The sequence below is a fragment of the Coturnix japonica genome, chromosome 18, assembly GCF_054131305.1.
Source record: "Coturnix japonica strain WE chromosome 18, WE-NBRP24, whole genome shotgun sequence".
Lineage (NCBI taxonomy): Eukaryota > Metazoa > Chordata > Aves > Galliformes > Phasianidae > Coturnix > Coturnix japonica.
The window spans coordinates 3,368,107-3,391,215 of NC_140680.1; the positions used below are offsets into that span (position 1 = coordinate 3,368,107).

The 23,109-nt window shown below is 44.9% G+C and overlaps 1 protein-coding gene across 6 annotated transcripts in view; it reads right to left on the reverse strand.

Moving 5' to 3' along the window:
• LOC107320088 (follistatin-related protein 4) overlaps nt 1-22,593 on the reverse strand; it is a 177,360-nt gene extending 154,767 nt beyond the window's left edge. For 2 of the 6 annotated variants that reach the window (XM_015875595.3, XM_015875592.3), the window contains exons 1-3: nt 21,874-21,917; nt 17,544-17,679; nt 7,949-7,982 (exon numbers count right to left, since the gene is read on the reverse strand). In XM_015875595.3, coding sequence (XP_015731081.2) covers nt 7,949-7,982; nt 17,544-17,672 — 163 coding nt within the window. In that variant the 5' untranslated portion in view covers nt 17,673-17,679; nt 21,874-21,917. Of the gene's footprint in view, nt 1-7,948; nt 7,983-17,543; nt 17,680-18,785; nt 18,948-20,799; nt 21,509-21,873; nt 21,918-22,514 lie in introns of those variants that run through there. The other 4 variants (XM_085518732.1, XM_085518734.1, XM_015875593.3 and 1 more) reach the window with 4 other exon arrangements.
• Between the last annotated feature and the right edge of the window lie 516 nt (nt 22,594-23,109).

A 23,109-nucleotide genomic window follows, 5' to 3' on the forward strand; every position in this document is an offset into this window, starting at 1 on the left:
TCAAATCTGCACTCCTGCATGCTGGGTACATCCCCATCAGCATCTTCCCAGCTATGGCCACAGGAACACCCAGCTCACATGCCTGGCAGCACGGCTGAGCTAACTGCAACAATCCCATCCTTTACAAAGTGTTGTTTCCCTGTACAAACATCTCTAGCAACGGATCATCCCTCATTGACACGGGTGCCAGTAGAATCAGACGTGCTGATAACAGCTGCATGGGGCTGCCTCCAATTTCTGGCTTCATTGACTCTATTCCCAGAGAATAAAGTTTGCCATACTGTTGGATCTGCTAAATGTGGTTGATGAACTTATTTAATGGGGTATAAGGAAGAGTAGAAACCTAAATCCAGGGCTATGATGTAACTTAAGAAAAAACTAATAATTTTAGAAAAAGAATAAGTCTGTGAAAAGAAGGACTATGAAAAACAAAACAGAAAACTTAGAAAGGATAAAAGATCCAACTTAACTAACTCTGAGAAAAAGTGAGTTTAAATCATTCAAATATATAAAGTAAATTCATAGGATAGGCAGCTCACATCACGGACTTTCAATGGCAGAAGGAAAGCAAATAGATGAAAGGTCATTGCAGACTATTGCCACTTGCTTTGTAGTTGCAATGAGAAGCTAAATTGAAATCTTGTAAGGAGTGACATTTTGAAAAACTTCCAATTCTGCAGATAGAGAACAGGGCACTTTCTTCTCCTTGTACTTTTTATTCTCCAAGCTGGAGCATAACTTCAAGCTATTATCTGCTGGCTGCACAAGGTGCGTTTCAGCTGTGGGTCTTTCTACCAACTATTTCATACAACAAACTACAGCAACAGATGCTGATAACCCAGCAGAGCTGAACCTATACACTGAATAAAATTAGAAGCCAGGCTCCAGCTTATCCCTTTTGAAAGAACAGGCTCTGAAATCTATAGGTCCTTTGGGTCCAGAATCACTTTTTGCACACTGATTTCATGCCACCAGAATAGGTAGCTTGGTTTCTTCAGCTTCCAATAGTTTTCTTTGTAACCAGAAGTACAGCTGGGCTGGGATTCAGCTCTCCTGAATGCTGAAGGGGCAAACAGAAGTCAGAAGGAAGGCACATTTTTAACCTCACCAAAACTGGGAGATTAAAAGGAGTGAGCATAAGACAAAGCATTTCTGGGAGAGAGGCAAGGGCAAGAAGAGGGAGGAGAAGAGGCTGGGATGTGAGGACCTCAGTCAAGCTACTGTCTCAGCAAAGACAAAGCCTGTCCCTTCTACCTCATCCCACAAGGGAAGCGGCTCTCAGTGGTTATGATACCTTACAGTTGCATGCAAAACAACTAACTGCTCTCATATTCTCCTACAGATCTCATCAAACAGCAAACAAGCAGTATGGCATAGATAAATAACTACTGCCTTGTGACAAACAAGGAAATATTTATGGAAGGCTATTAAACCTTGATTACTTGTCTCTGAGACTGGAGCGGACTCAGAATCACCAATCAGCTCTGCTGGCAAAATACATATTTACAAATGCTCTAACTTTCAGAGTTTACCCAATGGACCAAAATGGCTCATTCATTCCATTCTAGCTCTATTTTGCTCTACCAAATACAGTAAATGCGCCGTTAGGTGCATAATGAAAACCCTTTTAGAAAAGTAACTGCTTCACCTTATGCACATGAGATTTTTCTTTCCCAAACACCAAGAACAACTGGAACATTTTACAGACTCATTATTTCCTATTAAAAAATATACTGGCATACTAATCACTGAGCTGAAATCTGGCTTGGAAGCCTGAAAGGAACACCTGCCAATACAACACAGCCCCCTGATAAACCACTCATTTAAGCAGGGTATTTCCTACTGCAGCACTGGCCAGCCTGCCCCTGAGGTTTGGTGGGGATTTGACACAGTGGAAGATGACACTGAACCCCAATATTGCAAAATCCATCAATGCTAACCTTGTAGCCACTGCCTTTGCACCAGGGGGTAATGAGAGGGCAGCATTAGCACTCCCTGCTGCTTCAGCTGAGCTAACCAGGGCAATGCTTGGCACACCACTGCCATCACAGGTAAAGGCTACAGCCACCTGGTTAGGGCTCCCTGACTGAGAAAGAACAAAGAGGGCAACTTCTGTCTTCATTTATCTCATGTTTGGGCAGTGAGTTGAAGCCCTAGAATATTAACTTAATTACTCTGCCTTGTGATAAAAGCTCAGTTTAGGAAGAAATAGCACGCTGATACCTAATAAGCCTAGCTGAAAATATACCGTGCTCTTGCACATTAAGTGGCCTAAGCAGCATATTTCAAATCATGACTTAAATTCATTGAGACCAGAAGAGATCCTGGATGTTGAGCTTTTTGACTGTAAGTCTGCAGTCTGCTATTTTACTGGTTTGAGACACAGTGGATAAAAAGACTTGAAGAATATTTACATACTACACTCTGCTGCCTTTACTAGAAACACCTGCTCATTTTTCTTTAGCCCTCACAAAGCAGTTCATTGTACTGTGCTCTGGCAACTCAGGGTTTCCAGCAAATATGCACCTTTCAACACTGTGTGCAAGCCCTCCCAATAGGAGAGAGGCTTCCACATCATGCACTGGGCTGCATAACAACTGTATTTGACTTCAATAATTTACCAGCAGCCCTGTCTGACAGGGGAGGGCTGGGAACAGAGATCAGGGAATGCAACTGCAATCCACACAAAGGGCAGGAAGGAGGATCCAGGGAATTACAGGCTGTCAGCCCGACCTCAGTATCAGGGAAGATTATAGAGCAGATCATTTCAATTGTTCTCTCTGTGCTGTGGGCTGACAATTGAGTGATCAGCCACAGCCAGCATAGGCTTATGAAAGGCAAGTCCTGCCTGGCTCACCTGGTCCCCTCCTATGACAAGATGACACCCCTAATAGATGAGGGAAAGACTGAAGATGCTATTTACCTGGTTTTTAGTAAAGCATTTGACACTGTTTCTACAGCATTCTCCCAAAGAAAATGGCTTGGACAGGTGCACAGGTTCCTAAGTGAATGCCAGACTCAGAGGCAAAAAGGACAGCGAGTTTCTTAGACATGCACACAAGAAGGTGACAACATCAACAAATGAACCAGAAAACAGGAGTTGAAAAGGAACGACTGATGAAATTGGGCCACCTGAAGCCAGGTCACAGCAAGGAAGCCACCAGTATTTTTCAGGTGAAAAATGACAGGAAAAGGTTATAGCTTTAGGTAGCACCAGGAGAAGTTTAGATTGGATATTAGGAAGAATTTCTTCATGGAGAGACTGATCGAGCTCTAGAAAGGGCTCAGGTTTTGTTCAGAACATTGAAGGTGTTTGCATCCACTCATCCTTGCTCAGAGCCCCATACATGTGTGTGCAGTGCTGACAGCTACAATAAGGCAGTATGGGACCACTCATATCACTGATTAATTAACTACTGTGCCTAACACCAGCAAATGTGTCACCTATTCTGGATCCTTCTCCCTCCACACAGTTTTACTCCCTCTGTTAACCCACATCACCTACAGCCATAAAATACAACAAATCATAATTAAATACTAATGCTGACATATGTGGGAGTGAACAACTTTGTCCAGCCTCCACTCCCAGTTTGGGTTAGTCTGCCTCTACAGAAGCATGCCAACATAGCATGCACACAGAGGTATGAACATCTGTGCAGTACCTTTAAATCTAGATGTCATTTGAACAGCCTGACAGCCATGATCTTTTGGAGCACAGCTATTGATTTCCAGGAGATCTGACCAGGCCATACAGAACGAGGACAGATTTCTTGGACTCTAGCAGTAAGGAGAGAACAACAGGATGGGAAATTAATAGGTGATGTACTACAAAAGAAATTACAGCTGATCACTTTGTTGTGTTCCCAAAGGGTCTGAGGAGAGAAAATTGCTGCTCCTGCCAAGTTTTGAGAGCCTTTCATCTTCTGTGGATAGGTGGAGATGTGCAAAAGGAAAGGATGAAGTCAGACATTCTAAAGAGCATTACTGTTTTATAACCATGACTGGGTTTTTCATCTAGGGCATAAGTGGCAAGTAATGAAATATTCCTTAAGCTGCTGGCGGAATCCTCCACTGCTGCTAACTGATGCACACTAAAAAACTGCTGCAACTTCACTATTTTCTATAACATAGTTCTTCATGGTGACCAGCAATTCACTGCGGCAATGAGGATTCCATATCATTAAATATATAGAAATACAAATAAGACTTTCAGAATACAGAGCTTGTGAACACTTCAAAGAAAAGGCTTCATCCCTTTAATGCTGAAAAGATAGCCAAAGTCTGGATCTTCATGGTAGTTTGATGTCATCTGTTTGAATAAGCCTGGAGTTGCATCTCATTTAAGATTATATGGACAAACAGAGTGGAAGCAATCTGCTCGAACACTTCTTGGCTGAATGGTTTAAAAAGCATCTTTTGACACTAATTTGTTGAATGGATGATTGTGAGTAATATAAAAACAAATTAAAAGTTTTACGTGTTTGGACTAGATCCTCAGCTAGTAAAAACAAAGAGAGGTCCATTAAATTCAGCATGGCTTTGCTTGTGTCTGAAAATCCAGTTCTCTCCTTAGTGTCTATCCACACATGTGGTCATACAGTTCTAGTCTGCTTACAACTTACTCCAAGTAGTGAGCACCCTTTAGCCCTGCACTGCCAAAAGCAGTAGGAGCATCTGCCATCATTGTCTGGTCAGCACGAACTGCAGCTTTCCTTCCAACCTCTGCTCCTGCCCCACTGTGTCCAATCAGTCCTCCTGCATCTTTACACTACCCTCAGCAACTGATATAAAAAATACAGGCTATTAACATTTTTACTCAATTTTCCTTTCTTTATTGCTGGTTTCCTCATGATAACATCTGACATCAGAAACATCCACACCTGGACAGAAAGGCCAGATCAAACTCAACTCGCCTCCCCAGTGCAGGGAGCTCATCTGCTCAACACACACTGATAGTGCCAGCAGGCACTGAGATGAGAATAATCCAGAAAGTAGAACTCTGGAGGTAGTACTGCATCTACACTGCAAGGACTGCATGGAGGCATGGTTGTGTAGATGCACAGAATAAATAATCAGAAAGTATTTAGATAGAAAATGGGAGAACATTGGATAGTTTGGAAAAGTCTGCCTGCTTTAACTTGCTCCCTGACTTGAGTTTATAAGAGCAAGAAAATGGTATTCAAATCCTGTGCTTATTAACCACACGCTGGGTTTTGTTTTTCTCTTTAAAGAAGGCATCCCAAAATCCTGTGTCTCGTGTCATGTTCTTTTTTCCATTATAGGAGTATAATGCAGATGCAAACTGCAGTGAGTTATGTCTGAGAGCAAAATTTCAACGCAACAGGATTAAACGGGAAGTACAAAAATATTGTTGCAGCTTCTAATCAGCCACCAGAATGAGCTTTTTTTCAGCTCACAGAGCATTTTCAGTCTCAAAGGATAATAACCAAACACCAGCTCGACATCCCAGGAACAAAACAGATCTGCTGCCTCTGCCCCTTAAATTCAGAAAGAAACCAGTCTTCAAACATCACAGAGGAAGGTGGCTGCCAGCTGCAGCCAGGGAGGCATCTACCCTCCATACCACAGCAATTAAAAGTTCATGTAATTATATTTGATCCCATGCCCACAGAAGCCAAAGGAAGTCATTCATTGATTGTAATGGGCTTTGGAGCTGCTTCAAAATTTCTCCAGCATATGCAGTCCTGACTTTAGAAACCAAAAGCATCCCAGTTTAAATAGGCTTATCCACAGCTGAAAAAAGAAGAGCTTTCACATCTTTCTTACATCTAAGAAATACAAACCTACTAGTCCAGGCAGCACTGACCATCAAGTGCCTATTAATGGACTATTTGTTGAAAGACATAAGTACAGAGAGTCAGTGCTTGCTACGGCTCTCATTTATGGTGATTTCTGTTTGATACCTTTAAGTTTCATTTATCAGCTTTCAACCACAAAGCCAGACGTTGCACCAGAGACAGGGAACAGCATTCACCTTCCCCAAAAAGAACCACTCAAACCTCTTGTGAGTCTCAAGTAAAAAAAGTCATGATCCACACTGATTGCTGTACTAAAGAAAAAAAAGCCTCCATTTCAAAATCAGATCACATAATATAACAGTTTATAATCAGTTCCTGTGCGCATATATATTTTTTGACATTCATGTTGTTTTTTCTAGGCCTAAGTATATCTGATTGGCAAACACTGAACACTCATCGTGCTCCTGAAGGAGACTTGTTGGATTGTTCTACAGGAACTACTGAGGACTGAGTCCAGAGATGAAGATCCTTAATCACTGCTGAGAAATCCCCATGCAGCTTAGCAAAACCAATGGCTTTACTGACCAGCCTGTACTTACCATGTTAGCATTTTCTTCCTGAATTCCAAGGAGTCTACAGTCCTTCAGACACCTCATTTCTGAGACTGAAGGGCAGAGTCTTCTTTGGCTACCATTCTCTTCTCCACTCCCCTTCACACCTGTATCTAAACCTCCTGACAGATAACTCACTCAATATAAAAAGCTTTTGTTCCTCTCTCACAAAGTGTTTTCTGTTCAGAAATTGACACATCCTCCAAACACAAGTCGAGCCTGGAAATTCAGTGTTTAGAGCCACTGAACTCAAAATCCAATCAATGCTCTCAAGGAATGCTTTCAAAGCACCTGCACAATCCATAAACTCAGTATTACTTTCAAAATTTGCTATTAGGGTTCTTAGATGTTCTGGATCCTTTCAATGGTAAGTAGACTTTGGAGACCCAAATCACATCTGAACTCAGATTTGTGGTACTCCCACAAAAATTTGTTCATTAAATCCATTTTCATCAGCACAAGACTGGACCCAGTCTGTACCTCAGTAATGAACTACACCACACACTTTACAGTTAGATAAATGCCTCCACATCTGGGAAGCAGAAGCATTTCTCTGCGTCTTTGATCCACTTCAACAACCCAAGGGCCCTCCTCACTTTGAGGCTGATTGAATTCTGATAAAACAGAGCTTCATTAGAAAAATGGTAGAAGATCATTTGGCAGAAGTTTGGCCAAATATACACGTGCCAAAAACCTGAGCTAACCAAACTTCTACAGCAACAGCTATTATTTAAGCTGTTCAAGTCCCTCTGCTGTCTCAGCCTCAATGGGCTGCCTGGAGAGCCACAACCACCATGAAAGACACAGGAAAACCAATCTTTGCCCAGATGACAAGTTACATTTGTACCTGACCTTTTCACTTATACGATAAAACAGTGCTAGTTACAACCTTTTTCTGATATACAGGATGCCAGAAGGAATTAAAGTAGTTACTGAATAAAAACAGGGAAGGCATTCATTTGTTCAACAGGAAAGTGCCTCCCACTTCACATTATACCAACAGAGATGAAACTAAACTGCATGAAAGCTTCCAGAAAACTTTGCCTAAATAAAATCAAAAACGAGTAACCAGAAGGAGCTCTTTGATGGCCAAATCCTATGCAGCTGCCAGGAACCATCAATGAGCTGCACATAGCAGCAAGCAACCAGTTACTAACACCAATGCAAAAGAGCATGCAGGAGCAGGACCTGAGCTCAGGGCACCAGCAAATTCATGTTCAACATTCAGGCACTTTGTGGGGGGGGGGTTTGAAACACATCAGCACATTGAAAGCCTTGTTCAGGCCTTTTTTCCACCCCTAAAGTGTTCCCAGGGACAGAGTTCAGATCCTCTGCCAGCACTCCAGCATTGACCTGCATCCCCAAGACTGTCATGCAATTCAGTGCAGAAAGAACAACTTTGCGTTTAAAGAAACCTCCAAGTCACTACTCTAAAAATCTGTCAGGCAAGTGCTAGGAGGCAGCCTTTGAAACCTGGCAGCAGAACACCCTTTCAAATGTGTAAACTCATGTTTGTTTTAAGAAGTCACTGCAAGAAGACTCAACACCGACAAACAGATTGAAAGAAAACTTCCCTACCTTTTCTTCTTGTGACTTCAAACCTTCCAGATACCTATAAGGAAAAAAGAGAATTGTTTGTGATTTTTGGAGAAGTACAAGAATTGTTCAAAGGCAGCAAGAGCAGAAATCCCTAAAAACATTAGTCACTGTCACAGGGAGGCATCTAGGAAGCTCTACACAGTAACTGGGTAATTGCAAATCATCATTTCAGTTTGTTCACAGATATTTTGGTAGATTAATACATCACCTGGAGCAACTCAGGAGGTTACACGATAGAGCACAAAATCTTACCTAAAATTGATTATTATATTTTTCAGCTGTTAAAAGGTTTTTTATTATTGTTTTTATTCATATACTCAGAATTTGGGATCACAGGGGAAAGGAGATATAGAAATTTTTAGCAGGACCTGTCTGAAATACCTGAATAATTTCAGAATAACCACGGTACTCACACTTACTTCAATATTTGCATACCTACACCTGCTCTGTTTCCTGCTACCTCCCACCACAGAACTTTTAAAGACACACACTGCTTAAAGTCCCAGTGGGTACTGCACTCCCAGACAACACTACCTACTTATACTAATGGTGATACTCCGGGGTAATAAATATTTAATTCCAAGCGGGAAAGTTATTTGCAGATTAATTACAAATGCTTATAATTTCCATCACTCAAATTATTTCTTGTATCCAGAACTGAATACAGCAGGGTCAGAGGACTCCACAAGGCCATCCCTTCTGCTACCTGCTATCACATTCACCTGGACACTGCCTGCTGGTCCAGGATCAGCCCCCCTCAGCACAATCCTACAGCTGGAAGATCCTGAAGATGCCCAGATGGATGCGAGCACAGTTTCCACCAAAGAAGCTGGGGATTCATCAGATGACAGCACAGGTGCCAGCAGCAGGGCTGCCCTTGCTGCATTAGAAGAACCTCACTAACATCTTACCTCTTGATCATCTGCCTCCCTTTTTTAAAAGCTGCTTTCCTATCCATGTCCCCTACAGCACAGACACAGGGAACAGCAGCAAGCTTCGTGGCCCTGCAATAAACACTCATTACGGAGTCCTTTCGTCTTGCAGATACGCCTTATTTAACTTCATTTCACCCCCTTAGTGTTCACTGCTCTCAGATGTTTATCTGAGAATGAAATAAAAAGGTGTTTTCCTTCCTCCTTTTGATAGGAAAATAACACACACAGCCTTCCCAGCCACCTGAGCCTCCTGACCCACCTGATGCTTATTACAGTTTTTATTTGTGCTTTGCTTGCACTTACAAATAACTCCCTGCAGACCATGATCAGACAAAGGGAAGTAGAACAGTGCAGCGTGTCATGAAATCCACTTGCTGCTGCTGGAGCACACAACGAGAAGAAAACAAAGCTTTTCTAAATGACAGAAGGTAGGAATAAGCAGAAGCAAAACAAGCTCATAGAGTAATAGCAGCACCTGCTCTGCTCATTCCTGCAGGCCTTGCATCCCCAAGCCTGGGGGCACCAAGCAGGATCACATCAACATGAGGGGTTTAACGCACAACACACCCTACATGGCTGCAGCTGCTTCCAGCCCTTTTTAGCCTGTCATCCCAGGCTCCAGCAGTGAGACTGGGGCTCCCAGCCAGGCCATACAGGTGGGCCTGGCCCTCACTGCAGGCTGAGGACGAAGCCCACCACGCACCTGGGCTAGGCCTGCTCCATCCCAGTGACAAGTTGTAGCTCATCCATCATCATTACTGGTGGACACACCATAGAGGAAGATTCTCTCCCCTACAAGGGACAGACACGCTGCCTGGAAAACAAAGTTCTCAGCAAAAAGACGATCAGAAAGGCAGAAATGGGCTCTCTGGAAGGTTATCTCATTGGAGATAAACAATAAAAGGGGGGTATTTGCTTATAAAAACATTTATTCGTTATTCCCCATGGGATTCTACCACAGTGATCTTGAGAAATATATGAAACGGCAGTCAGGATTAGCACAGACTTCAAAGCATTTATCCTCTTTAGGCAGCAAAGCTCGGAGCTGTGTAGGCAGTTACACTCCAGGGACCTCTCAAAGCTTTTCAAAATATTAGTTTGAGAGGTGGGGCACAGGATGAAAAAACCCAGACACAGCCTGCTATCATTAAGCCCATTTTTGTGTAATATATGCAAAAGGGAAGAATACTTTTAAAGTTCCCCTGGAGTCCCTCGCTGCAACAAGCTGCTTGAATTCTCTGCAGTTCAAAGGCTCAGAAACAGTAAAACTAATTATGACTATTATATTGATCAAAAGAAAGAAAAGACAATCATGCACTACAAAAAAATTCAAGTGTCAACTCTCTTGTATTAAATACCCTTTTGGTATTTCCATGAAAGAGCTGCAACACCAAAGGTTGGTCTTCAAAGTTCTCCCTTCTTTCACACAGCTTCCCTTTATAATAAGCCCTAATGAATGTAAACTATCAAAAAAAACCAAACCAGAACCAACCCAGACAGTATACAGAGAAACATCTTGATGGCAATTCAACAGGAGAACATGAGGCCACGCTGCAAAGCATCACATCGTTACCTGGGAGAATATCAGCTCCTGATGCACAATCTTTCACAGAGAAAAGGCCAACGGTACTGAGAGCAGACAGTACTGCAGAAATGTAGGCAGGAATTGAGAAAGGGAAAAGAAATACCTGACAGCCATAACAAAACTGCAGTGGCCACAGAAAGGCACCAACTCCAGGTACAAACAAATCGGTCCCTCCAAGTGGAGCTACAGCAAGAACCTGTTTTGCTCTTAGTTTGCCCAAGCCTCATCGTTTCATTTCTGTAGCACAGAAAATAAGAAATGGTGCTAATTTCCCTCCCTGAGGGCCTGCTGAACGAGGCGACCTTTCTATTAATGATCCAACACACGGCTAAGACACGCTGCTGGCCGCAGGCACAGCGCTGTGACGCACACTGTGACTGCAGTGAGCCCCACAAAAAGGAGCAGCCTGCCCTTCTTTGAAGTGCAAGATGCTGCTCTCTGGTAAATCAACACCGAAGTTCTGATAGCATTACCAGAGAACCAAACCATGTTGATAAAATGCCATTAAAGTTCTCAGATGCACTGCCTGAGGAACAGCGTTCTGCAGAAGCCATAAAGCAGATGGTTATATATTAGACTTATTTCACAGCAACCTTTTGGTGGCTGCAAATTCCTTTAACTAAAAATCTAGTTTTATCAGATCATATGTTTTCAGTGGAAAAAAATTGTCCCTTCTATAAAAACTTCATGAAAACTGGAGCGTTAATGCAATAGAGCGGTTCTATTTGTCAAGGCTCAATTTCAGCACCTATTTCCTTCCCTTTTAAAGTCAGTTAATTGAACGCAGAACAAAAGGCCCCTCTGCTCTGTATCTGAAGCGCCTAATCATTGTTTATGTGGAAATCAATGCAGTCTGTTTGCTCCAGCATTGCTTTTCACAAGGCAACTACCTACTGGAAAACTGTTCTCTGAAAGACTAACCAAACCAGCGCCTACAAATCAGAGCAGCTGCAGTGTCATTAAGTACAATTATTAATTCTATCTAGGTTAGATGGAACAAGAAAGAAAAGAGCAACAGTTCACTGCCTCCTATTAAAACTTCACTCCCCCACTAGCTGCTGCATGGAAATGTTACACACATTCATGCATGACACTCGTGCAATTTAATGACTTTTTTTTTTTTTTTGCAGCAAGTCCTTTTCTGCCTTTGTAAAAAGGGAATGATGGTCTTTCTGAAGATAACATTGAGATGTCCTGCCAAGACATAATAGCCAGTTTGTGTTACAGGCTCCCGATTAATGCTGAGTCGTGGCTGCACTGAGTACTTCTGGAATAAGAATCACATTTCATTCAGGACAAATACGGGGAGGCAGAAAAGATTTGTACAGAGTTAACTGCAACTACACATACGGAATACATAATATAACACTGCTTGGTGGCTGAGGACCTAGAAATGGATTTACTGGCAATCATTAGTGATTGATTAAAGAGGGAGTGCAAGAACAGGGCTCCCTATCCTGAAACACTGCTGAAAAGCATGCAGAGACCAGCACTCTCAAGAATTACAGTAAGTAATAGCACTTCATACTCTGTTTGTAATTGATGTGTAGTGTACATTCATAACCCACCGAAACAGAGCAGAAAACCTTCTGCAACTGTTCTTTTCTATTGCTGGACTGTAGCAACTCTCTTACCAAGTACTTAAGACAAGAGTGCAGCCCTTTGCACTTAGATAAAGCAAATTCAGCACAGGCAGCTGCACTCGGGTCTATCACAAAGTGAGACGTTACATCTGCACACACCAAGTCTCCAGGGACCTGCTCCCAGGATCAGCCTACCTGCTGTACTATTTCCAAACACACAGCCCTAACTCAGTTAGCAAATTAATAAAGAAGTAGCTGTTCTATTCACAGTGCTATGCTAGGGATCATGTTTTGCCCCCTTCAGAACATGTTCTTCCTTATCTCAAGGTGGGAGGTCTAGAAAACTGCACAGACACATAACACAGGGTGGGTGAGACACTCTATGTATGGGCTGCAGCACATGCAGCTGTTAGGACAAATGCGCAGCTTGCTTTAACAACCAGCATTTTATGCTTACAGTCACAAACACTAAAAACCAATGCTAATGAGGCAGAACACCCACCTCACTTTTTCTATCCAGGCACAAGAGGGAAAAAAGATTTACCCTGTCTGATAAGAAAGAGAGAATCCTTAATGCCCCACATCCCACATGATCATCTGCTCACACCACTGGTCACCAACTGAGATAATTACTGCCTCTGATTTTACTCACTATTGTTGGACTTCAGATTAGAAGCTCAGGTAGAGCTTCATAAATGTCCACACTGTGATCAGGAAGCTCACGGGAAGCCTGGTTCAGGAATTCCAAGTACACAAAAGTATCCTTTCTAATCTAAAAAGCCAAGAACTGCCCTGGTTGATGCTAGAGAAGTACTCTAAGTCACGCTGCCTTCCCTTAAAAGCCATGCTGTAAGCCTTTTGTGAATGGAAGATACACTACATTTGGGAGAAAAAAATAACAGTACTTAGTATTTTAAGGTTAATTAACTTCTGAAGAGAATATCAGAAAACATAACCCTCCAGCACATCATACTCAAGTTAAAATTGTCTCAGGCTTACTTTTTTTTCCCCCAAATTGCTAAATAAGTTTTACTCTGATGTTATGGTCTGCTTCAGGCATCTATCAGCACTTCCCCAACTAGATACGATTTTTCACAGTTGCTTAACTGTGACATCAGAAACCAATGCAAACTTGATTCCTGCTGGTCAGCCTGTGCCACCGCTCAGCAGAGCCAGGTACCCCCACCCTCACAGTCCCTCCATTCCTCAGAAGGCAGCATTAACCTAACCCAACTCCACTCAAAGGACCCTAACACATATCCTAAGCACCATGAAAATATTCCACAGTACTCTCAGCTGTGGATATGCTGATACCCAAAGGGATAAAATACCAGTTTAGATTTGGAATGGTCTACAAGCAACAGTTGCAGTTTGAGACACCACATATGCACCTAACAAGGAGTGAGTTATCAGTAAATAGCCGAGTGACACAAAAATAAATGTCGGCCGTGTTTGTCTCCTTTCACCTTCATTAATGTTTAAAGCAGGGACAGGCTGGAGCCCAGCACAGATTTTAATTCAGCTGTTTCTCTCCTTCCTTTCTGCAAACTGACCTACAGGCAGGAAGAGCACACAGCAGAATACATTACTAATAACAATTCCTAAAATAAATACCAGGATATTAGATCTTCAGCTGCATGTAAAATTGACACACTGCACCTGCCCTACCCCAAAGCTCATGCTCTAAATTACACCTCTATCTGAATTGTAAGCAAAAGCTTTTTATCAAAAACCTTTCCAGTTTTGCACATTACTTCCCAAAGTGCTCAGCTCCCTTCCCTGCCAGATTCAGATATAAAACTTTACTGGGAAGGAGCACAAAGCTGTCCCCATCACTCCCCTGCTGCTCAGATTAAGCAGCTGCAGTCTTCAACTGCAGCATTAAGTGAAACAACATGCAAAAAACCTGCAGGTAATTAGAAGTTTCAGGAGTCACTGATGCTCCTGGAGAAGCACAGTTCAGGCTGTGCGTGGGGACCAGAGGGATGGCTCACCCTGTGCAGGAGGGCTGGCACCACACAGCTGGCTGCAGTCACACTGCAGGTGAAGGTGACATTTATTATTTGCAGGTTTTAAGCAGTTCAGGTGCCACACAAGTAACAACTAATGAGCAAGTCAAACAATAGATAATCTACACAGCTGAAAGCTTCCAGATGCCAATGAGAAAACTGTAAAACCTTAAAAAAAAGAATATGCTTTCAACAGCTATTAACATAAAAATGACTTAGCACAGCTACACATGATATTTTGAGGCTGATTATATAATTAAAGGCATAAAGTGACAATTGTAGGCAAAAATGATCAAGGAACCCAAGCTGAATGAGATTATTTCTACAAAATCAGAGCAGTTCTGGTTCTGTGGCCCAGAAGAAGCAAAATACCCAACGAGCTCACACTGATCTGGGAGCTATCAGTAACATCCAAACATTGCACAAACCTCAGCACAAAAACAACTTTGCCGAATGCAAAGTTCATAAGTCTCACCCCAGAGCTGGTGAGCTCTATATATTAAGCAGTTTTGACACATACTCTGCTCAGAAGGACTTGGTTCATGATGGCTTATCCTGGAAAGCTGCACATCCCAGCTGTACAGTGCTCCACGTGCAGCACCCAGGAGCTGCAGGATTGTCAGAGCACCCTGTGGAAGCAGCCTGAGAAGTTTCACAGTGCAAAAGCAACAGCAACATCCTCCAGAATTAGCGCGGACCAGGCAAGCTGATGCCATTCAGTGCAGTACTAACACTGTCCTTTTTAATTAGGTTTCCTATTTTAATTCATTATATACCCAAGGAAGTTCAGACCGCATCCACATGTTTATTGCTATTCCAAATCAAGACTAAAAATGCATCAGAAAACAAATCCCTTCTCAGGAACAGCCATTAATCCGAGAGGTGGAAGGCTGAGCACCAGGGAAACATCAGTGCAGAGCTACAAAGTTAATTTCTCATGTGGAAGGGCTGTATATTGCAGCCTGTGGCCTCAATGCTTATTTTTCCCTTTATAAATGCAAAGCACAACTGCAATAATTCCACAACAGACCATGAAGAAATCGATTTGGCAATCTGAACATAAATTAAGTAATGTTTTTGATTCAGTAAACTCGTTGCGATCTACATAGGAACAAGAATTAGTGGAGGTCAGGGACCCACAGCCAAGCGTTCGCTTTGATGAAGTTTGTAGGCATTTCAGATCAGAGCACACTCCAAATTATTTGACCTGTAAATTAACCCTTTACATATTCCTAAAGCAATTTTGGTATTGCTAGGAGCTTTTCCATTTGTGATTCAACATTTTAAATGCGTGTTAATGGAATTATATGTTAATCAGCGGCCACCTACTTGGTAACTAACAAACATTCCTAATGAACCAAGGGCAGCATGGCAGGATGGCACAGACTGCAGCCTCTGAGCTGCCAGATGCCATGGGACCCATGGATAAACAACAGCCACCACTACCCAGCTCGGGAGATGAACTCCCATCTGATCATAGCCAAACAGCACTAGAAAAAGATTAAGTGGTTTGTTTTGTTACAAAATGCATTAAGACTAAATTTTTCTGAAAGATAATAAATGCATTTTGAGAGGAAACAGCAGTTCTCAAATTCACTGCCCTGCCTTAAAGCTGCATTCAGCATCCAGATTCATTTTGGTGTTTGGTGCCGCACCACATAAGCATCACTTTGTGGAACAAGCTCTCAGTGCAGTTAATTTATTAAAAACCTGCATTCTGACACCCCTTGAAGCTATTTTAACTGCATCCTTTGTACATTAGAAGTTTTAATATGCACACCTGCTATCAATTCTGTACACATCGGAACAAATACATTTCCAGCTTAGATCCTTTCACCTCGAGCAACATCAAGTAATTGGTGCAATAACTTCATGGTTTTTAGAGCAAGATCAAATGAATGAGTGCCTTTCATGTCCTGTAATAGTTCTACAGTTTATATTTAAAAAAAAATCATTTGAGTAATGAATTTAATTATTCAGGGCAACACTTTCAGAAATCGTAGCAAACATGTATTAGTGAAGAATGACTTTATTTTAAGATGAAAATTCCTTTTTCTTTAATAGAAGGGCAACCATGATCCAAGGCAAGACAGGAACACGCTTAACGTCAGACTGCCTGCATATGGAGACTCCAGACAGCAACAAAATACAAGGGGAGGGGAGAGCAACCATTTCTTTCCCTTTTGCAGAACAGAGGAGGGATACCTCAAGGAAATAGCACCTGTGGCAGAACTCAGAACTGCACGACATTCAACTCCATTCAAAGGACAGCCTGAGTCCAGCTAAACAGTGAAAGCGCCTTTTTCAGTGCCCTTAGGCTGCCGTACTGAAATTAAGCACACAAACACGGGTATTTGTAGTTGGGAGTCAGCCAGAAGAAATGGGATTCTCCGAGTAGAACAAAAAATCCCAAGACTTAAATAGATCTGAGCACTGCTGGAATCCATCATGGGCTCATCTTTAGCTTGGCACTGACTAATGAGTCTGCCAGCACACAAGTGTTTGAGGCAATGGCAGTCCAACAACACCAAAGTGTCCTCCCCCTTGCCTCCCCAACAGATCCCACTTTCAACCATTTGAGCAGTCATTTACCAAACCTGTGGTAATCAGAAATTCATTAAATAATTAAAATTGCTCCGGCATTCAGAGTTTTATTATTCTCATGAAAAACCACATTTGTGGAGTTTTATGGCCCTGCTGTCTTGCCTCTCTTTCAGCAAAGTGAGAATCTGAGCAGAGAGTTCACAATGCAAACTCTGGTAAGGGCAGCCTACACGGTACACACAACAGACTCCTAACCAGCATCACCCCAAGGAAAGCCAACAGTGTCACCTTAAGCACAGAGTGGGTTCAGCTGCTTCACCACTACCACAATCCCAGGGCTTGAACACTGGTGAACATCACCATGCTGCATTGATGCACCCACCTCCCCTTCAGGTCACTCATTCAGGTCCCCTTATGCTGGATCAAAATCACTGTCACTCATTACAGCCACACCACCACCTTAGTAAGTACCTGTTGGCTTTGTGCTTTGCAGCAAGGATCCTGTGGCCTTTTAAGCTCAGAATAACGCGGGACTCAGTTTCCCTTTGGCTAAGCAGGGAAAGGACTTCTTCAGGTTTCACCTGAAGTCTCAGTGACCCAAATAGATCCAGGTCAGGGTTTGCTTGTTAAATTTAGCTCAATTGTCCCAATGACCCAGGACAAAATGTACCATAAAGTCCTTGGGGGCTGAGACCACATCTCCACTAGGACCAGATGCACAGTTTTACTCCCAGAGCTACAGCTACTCATGCTTCATGATCTCTATGCAATCACTACTTCTCAACTGATCTCCTCATCAGGTGCTTTGTGCAAACAGACAGGGATATAAGCCTCCACTTGCTCTGTTTTCACAGTACAGAAAACATTAGAACAGCACAAACACAGACAGGAGCTGCAGCAGCAGCTGATCCACCATACCTCTTGGTGCAGCCTCCCCAGGTCTGAGTGCAGCCTTCTGCTCCCATCCAAGTCCATCCATCCCCTTGTGAATGACAGGAAAGCCCCAAGCAAAACGAGAGACAACAGAAAACGTCTTGACTTCATCATTTCACATCTGTTGAAAACAAGAGAACAGTCATGAAGCAGTCACAAAATAAAACCCAGCTCACATTCAAGAAAGTGACGGGAGCCAACAGAGCCCACTTCCACTTCCTAACTGCTGGTGGGGCTTTGCAGACTCCCATGGCACGTTCAGTGTGACACAGTCTTCCTATTCTGCACCCATCAGTGTGCAGGCAATGAATTCCCATTCGGTAACAGCTTTGCGAGCTATTTCCCCATAGGGCATGCTGCTCCTGCACAACCCCTGTGGAACTGGAGCACTGGGATTTCCAGACCTGTGACAAGCAGCAAACCACACCAAACAGGGCAGTGTGACTAAAAATCATTATTCCTCTCACATTCAGAGGATGTCGCTGCCCCAAGCAGAGCCGCAGGGGCAGCCAACAGCCTGGGGCTCCAGCTGGCACCCAGCACACAAGAGCTGCCATGCCTCCCCCAGGTGACTGCACCTGGCCAATGGTCCCTGACCCCACCAGAACCTGTGAGACCCACAGCAATCCTGAACCAAAGAGGTCTGATGCATTTCTCCCACCTTCATCTATGTCACCCCCCGAGGCTGAGATTTCTCCTCTCACCCTGCTCACTGGCAGGAAATTCAGAAGATGTGAGAAGTGGCTTTTAAAGTGGGTTGTTTTTCTTTTTTTTTTTTTTTTAATTCAGAAGAATACAAATGCAAGCTACTCATAGGGTTATCAGGTGAAACTGCTGCATATTTGCTTACATGCATAACCCTGAGCTAATGCCTGGAAGAGCAGCCAAGAGCATCCCAAGGTTCAGCCAGCTCCAGGAGAACAGCCCAGCCACAGAGCTTTGCACCTCAGCTCCAGACCATGCCATTACTTCTCATAAAGAAAATACCAAACGAGTCCTCACCTCTGGTTCCATTTCCATAGGAGCTGAGGGAAGCTTTGACCTTTCACAGCATATGCTAACACAGACCATAACGAAGCATAATGACCACTTAATGAAGCAGGAGATGGCATTTCTATAACATGCAAGTGACAGGCTGCTGCTCGGTTTGAGCAATATGCATTAACAAGACATGTTACCTGCTAATGGCAAAATTAAGCCCAGCTGTATTAAGTCACTGTGACATACCTTGCCTTGACAGAGCTCATTTTACAGCGCTTTCATACTGCATATTTGCTGCAGGGTAAATCCAAGGCTTGGTGCATTGCTATTCATTTTGGAGCCGTGACCATTCACACCAATGCTGCCCTGGTCTGTTTGTTGCCCAGACACACTGCCAGCAACGCCAGCAGTCCCTGCACACCACTCACCCATGCAGTTAAAGCATCGCTTTTCCTCAGCACTAATGTAAACACCCTGAATTGAGAGCACTCAGGATGAAATCAAAATTTATTAGCCTTTCTAAATTCCAATTAGAAGCCTCAGATGTAATGTTACTGAGGCTACAAATAAATGTTTAATAAACCAAAGTCACTATATCAATAAGCTACAAGTACATTGTTACATTATGGATTGCTCTTGCAGAGCAGCACTATTTCTCACGTTTTACAGAGATACTTGGTATGCTCTGTTGATAGCATCACAGCAAATACTCTCACTTTGCAGTTCTGGAGACCTCTCATTCGTATGCTGCTTGAAATCCCAGTCCTGGAGCAAAACAGAGAGCTGGCCACTTTCATGTGTATTTAGTAAACAACTGCTGGAAAACACTGTGATGCTTTGGATTAAGATGCAATAACACTAATGAAGCCAAAAGGGCAGCAACTGCATGCTGGTTTTATGTGGAATTTAATGGAACTGGTCAAACATCCTCTCAGTTTAGAAATCACTTATTTTCATTGCAGACCAACTGACAGTACGTTAATTGCTCCCATTCATAACAAGGGAAAGACATACATACTACTATGCAACTAAATAGCTCAAAGCAAGCAACAAGTATGCACCATAAACACCAAGCAAGAGTTAACCGAAGTCTCACAGTGATTGTGTCACCTGACATCCCAAAGCTCCCTCCCATTTACACCACGGAGCCGCACACACCTGTGTCACAGCCAAACCACAGCCCCCTTGCAAAGCCTGATCCACAGCTGCCCCACACAGCACAGCCATGGGATTGTGGTCCAGTCCCCAAAGTAAAGAGAAATTCGAATGGCTTTGGATCATCGCTGTAAATGCATCCAAGCTTACAAAGCCTTCTCACTTGAGCAAGGCACAGACCTGCAGATGAGCCCGCACAGACAGCACTGCCCACAGCACTCCAAGCTCACAAACACAGACCCGGCATGAAACAACCTGCTGCACAGGTGGAACAGTGAGCAATACCTGCAGCAGAACAGGAGCAGCCCCCTGGGATCCAAGGGGGGAGGGGGAAGTGCCACCCACCTGCTCTCTGCAACATGCGAGAGCAACCAACCAACCTCCAGTGTAATGCAGGCACCAGAATTAAACCCAACTATTTTCAACAAAGCTGAGCACCACACATCTCCTTTGGCTTCAGGGCAATTCCTTCCAAAGCCATCCATGTTTTTGTGCTACAGAAAAGCTAAAACCACCAGCAGCTCGTAGCTCCTTGCCTTGATCTAGAGCTGCAGCCTGGCTTGCAGCTGGCATTGCTTTACCAGGAGCTGCTCCAGCAGCACCATTACTGGTCCAACCTGTGCTCAGATGGGTTTATGCACAAACCAATGCAGGGAGAAAAACGAAAATCAGTGCAACGCACCTGAACGAAGAAAACAACAGCAAGATGGCAAACCAAAGGCACCAGCACAGGGCTCGGGGCTGCTCAAGCAAAAAGAGGGTCACCTTGAAAAGACAGGGACTGATACAAGGGCCAGCAGAGCGCAGAGCCCCGAGCTGCTCCGAGCACTCCGTGACACACAGCGATCAGTCAGGCTGCCGGATCATTGCACGGAGCACCCAACTTTTTCCTCCCCTTTGCAGGAGCAGCGCTCACAACTCCTCGAGGGTGCCCACAAGGAGATGCAGCCATTTGCCCAACCCACTCATGGCTTTTCTGTTCAGGGCTCCTTCAATCGCAGCTTTGTTTTCAGACTTTTTTTTAGGGCCGGAAAATTAATAGCTCACAATAGCTTTCAATAATTTCTAACGAGCTCCACATTAGAATGAGAATCAAGTTAATTACCTGAAGCAATGGCTGTTGCCATAGCAAAAGGAAAGCACTCGGACCAGAGCTTTACCTCTGTAAATTGGCTCTGATGACACCAGATAAGAACCTGATCCTCACTCCTCTGCCACCAACAGCTCTGACCGCTTCAGCCTCCTCTAAAACAGCATTTCTAGGCTCTGCAAGTAACGCTGACATCCAGAAATTCTCATCAAGAGTCAGAAAGTTACAACATTCAGGACAGATCCGTTCCAGAAAAGCCTTTCAGCAAAGCAGAGGGAAGGCGATGATTTCAGCCAGCTCTCTGCGCCCTCGGATACAAAGTTTAGATGCATTAAGAACTCGCTGCAACCAAACGCACGACTGCTGCATCGCTTTGGAGCGCGCTGATGAATATTTCAATGAATATTTCACTTTCAATTCTTCAAACCACTTCAGCGCTCCCAGGAAGAAACGCTGGGAAACATCAGCCCCGTGGAGACGAAGGACCACGAAGAAACTCCCGAACCCGACAGAGCCGTAGTGCTGCGGGGCGGCTCCGAGGCTGAGCGAGCGGCAACAGCGCAAAACGACTCGTTCTCAAGGCAAGAAAGCGTTTAGGACAAGACAGCACGGCCGGGATCGGCAGCAGCAAGAACCGCACGGTGAGATACCGGCACGGAGCCGCCGGGCTCCGAACGCCGCCCGCGTCCCCCCGCCGCTCCCGGGGCGCTCCACGCGCGGACCCGACGGGGCGCTCCGGCCCCACAGCTCCACCCAGAGGCTGCCGGGGGAAGCGCCATCCCCACTCGCGACCGCGGCGGGACGCTCAGCACCGCGGACGTCGGCATCGCCCGCTCCGGTGCGGGGCCGTGCCGCAGCACTACGCCGGGAGGGGACCGCCCCGACCCTAAGGAAAAAAACCTTCCCCTCTTTTTCCCCACGCTGTGGGACTCGGGGTGCGGAGGGAAGATCGCTCTCCGAGAGCGGATGAAGCCGGCAGCGCATCCCCGGCAGAGCGCACGGTCCCCACGCAGCGACAGCGCTCCGGGCAGCGCGGAACCCCCCGCGGGACGGGAGCGCTGCGGCCACGGCCGCGCGGAACGCACTCACCTGCGGGACGGCCGGACGGGGCGGGAGCGGCGGCGGCCGTGTACGCGGCGCGGGCCGGGGCGGCCCTATTTCTGCTCTCTGGGCCGGAGCCGCCTGACGTCAGAGCAGCATTTGCATATTCCACCCAATCGCCGGCACCTGTGCGGGATGGCGGACCGCCCCCACGGGGCACGCGGGGATGGGGATGGTGGGACGGGAGGGAGACGTCGGGGGGCACCGGGAGCGGACGGCGGGGCAGCACCGTGGTGGGGCGGAGGGCTGCGGAGCCGTCCCGGGGCGGCACACCTGGAGGATGGGGGGCGGGGTCCCACCCAGAGGTGCTGCTGCCCGGAGCTGGATGGACGCAGGAGGGTCTACTGGGGAAGGGGGAGCGAGCCCCAAGCTGCGGGGAGATCCAAGGGATCGCGGGGGCATCTTGGATAGCAGAGCTGTTGGGCTGCTGGGTTTAGCCTCTGCACACCCCCGATTTGCAAACTAACTGCCCCAAGCGCCCTGCTGTTGGGGCTGACATCCACGGGGATAAGGAGAAAACAGCGCAGCCAAATCACAGCTGCTCCACCCCAACGCACTGACAACGTCTCTGCAACATGGGGTTGCCCTTACAGGGCACCAAATTCTCTCAGTGGGACTCTGCAACTCACCAGGCAGCACAGCAGCACGCTGTTTCACAAAGGGTTCCTTCTGCTTTCGTGGTCACATAGAAAACAAACATTAACATTCACTCATTCTCTCCGCCGTCTCATCTGCTTAAAAAATAAATAAATAAAAAATCAATATCATCATTGCTCATTTGGCTTTTAAAAAAGTGTTGAGTGTTTACAGGAGAGGAGCACACAACCGGACTGCAAAGTGGATTGAGGGTGTTTGCTTTCACAGGCACAAACTGCATCGCCGAGGAGCAAATGCCCACAATTAGCAGCAGGAGGAGATGAGCTGCCTAAATGACCTGATAAAATATGGTAATTTGTGTCTGCCTTCGCATATAGAAACGTACATCAGGATCCAAGCGTATTAAATAGGATTTGTCATTGGCTTTGGTGTGGAAGGGACAGGACCCCCCACTCAGCTGCTTGAGAAGACACAGATTTGCCCCAGGAAAGCAGCCCTCGTCTGGAAGGAAATACGCTTATTAAAAACATGGCTACAAAAAATTAGCTCCCACATTGGCAGCAAGTGGCTCTATGGTGAGCACAAGCTTCTCTGTTGTCATTACTGTTCGTGGCAGGAAATGCAGAG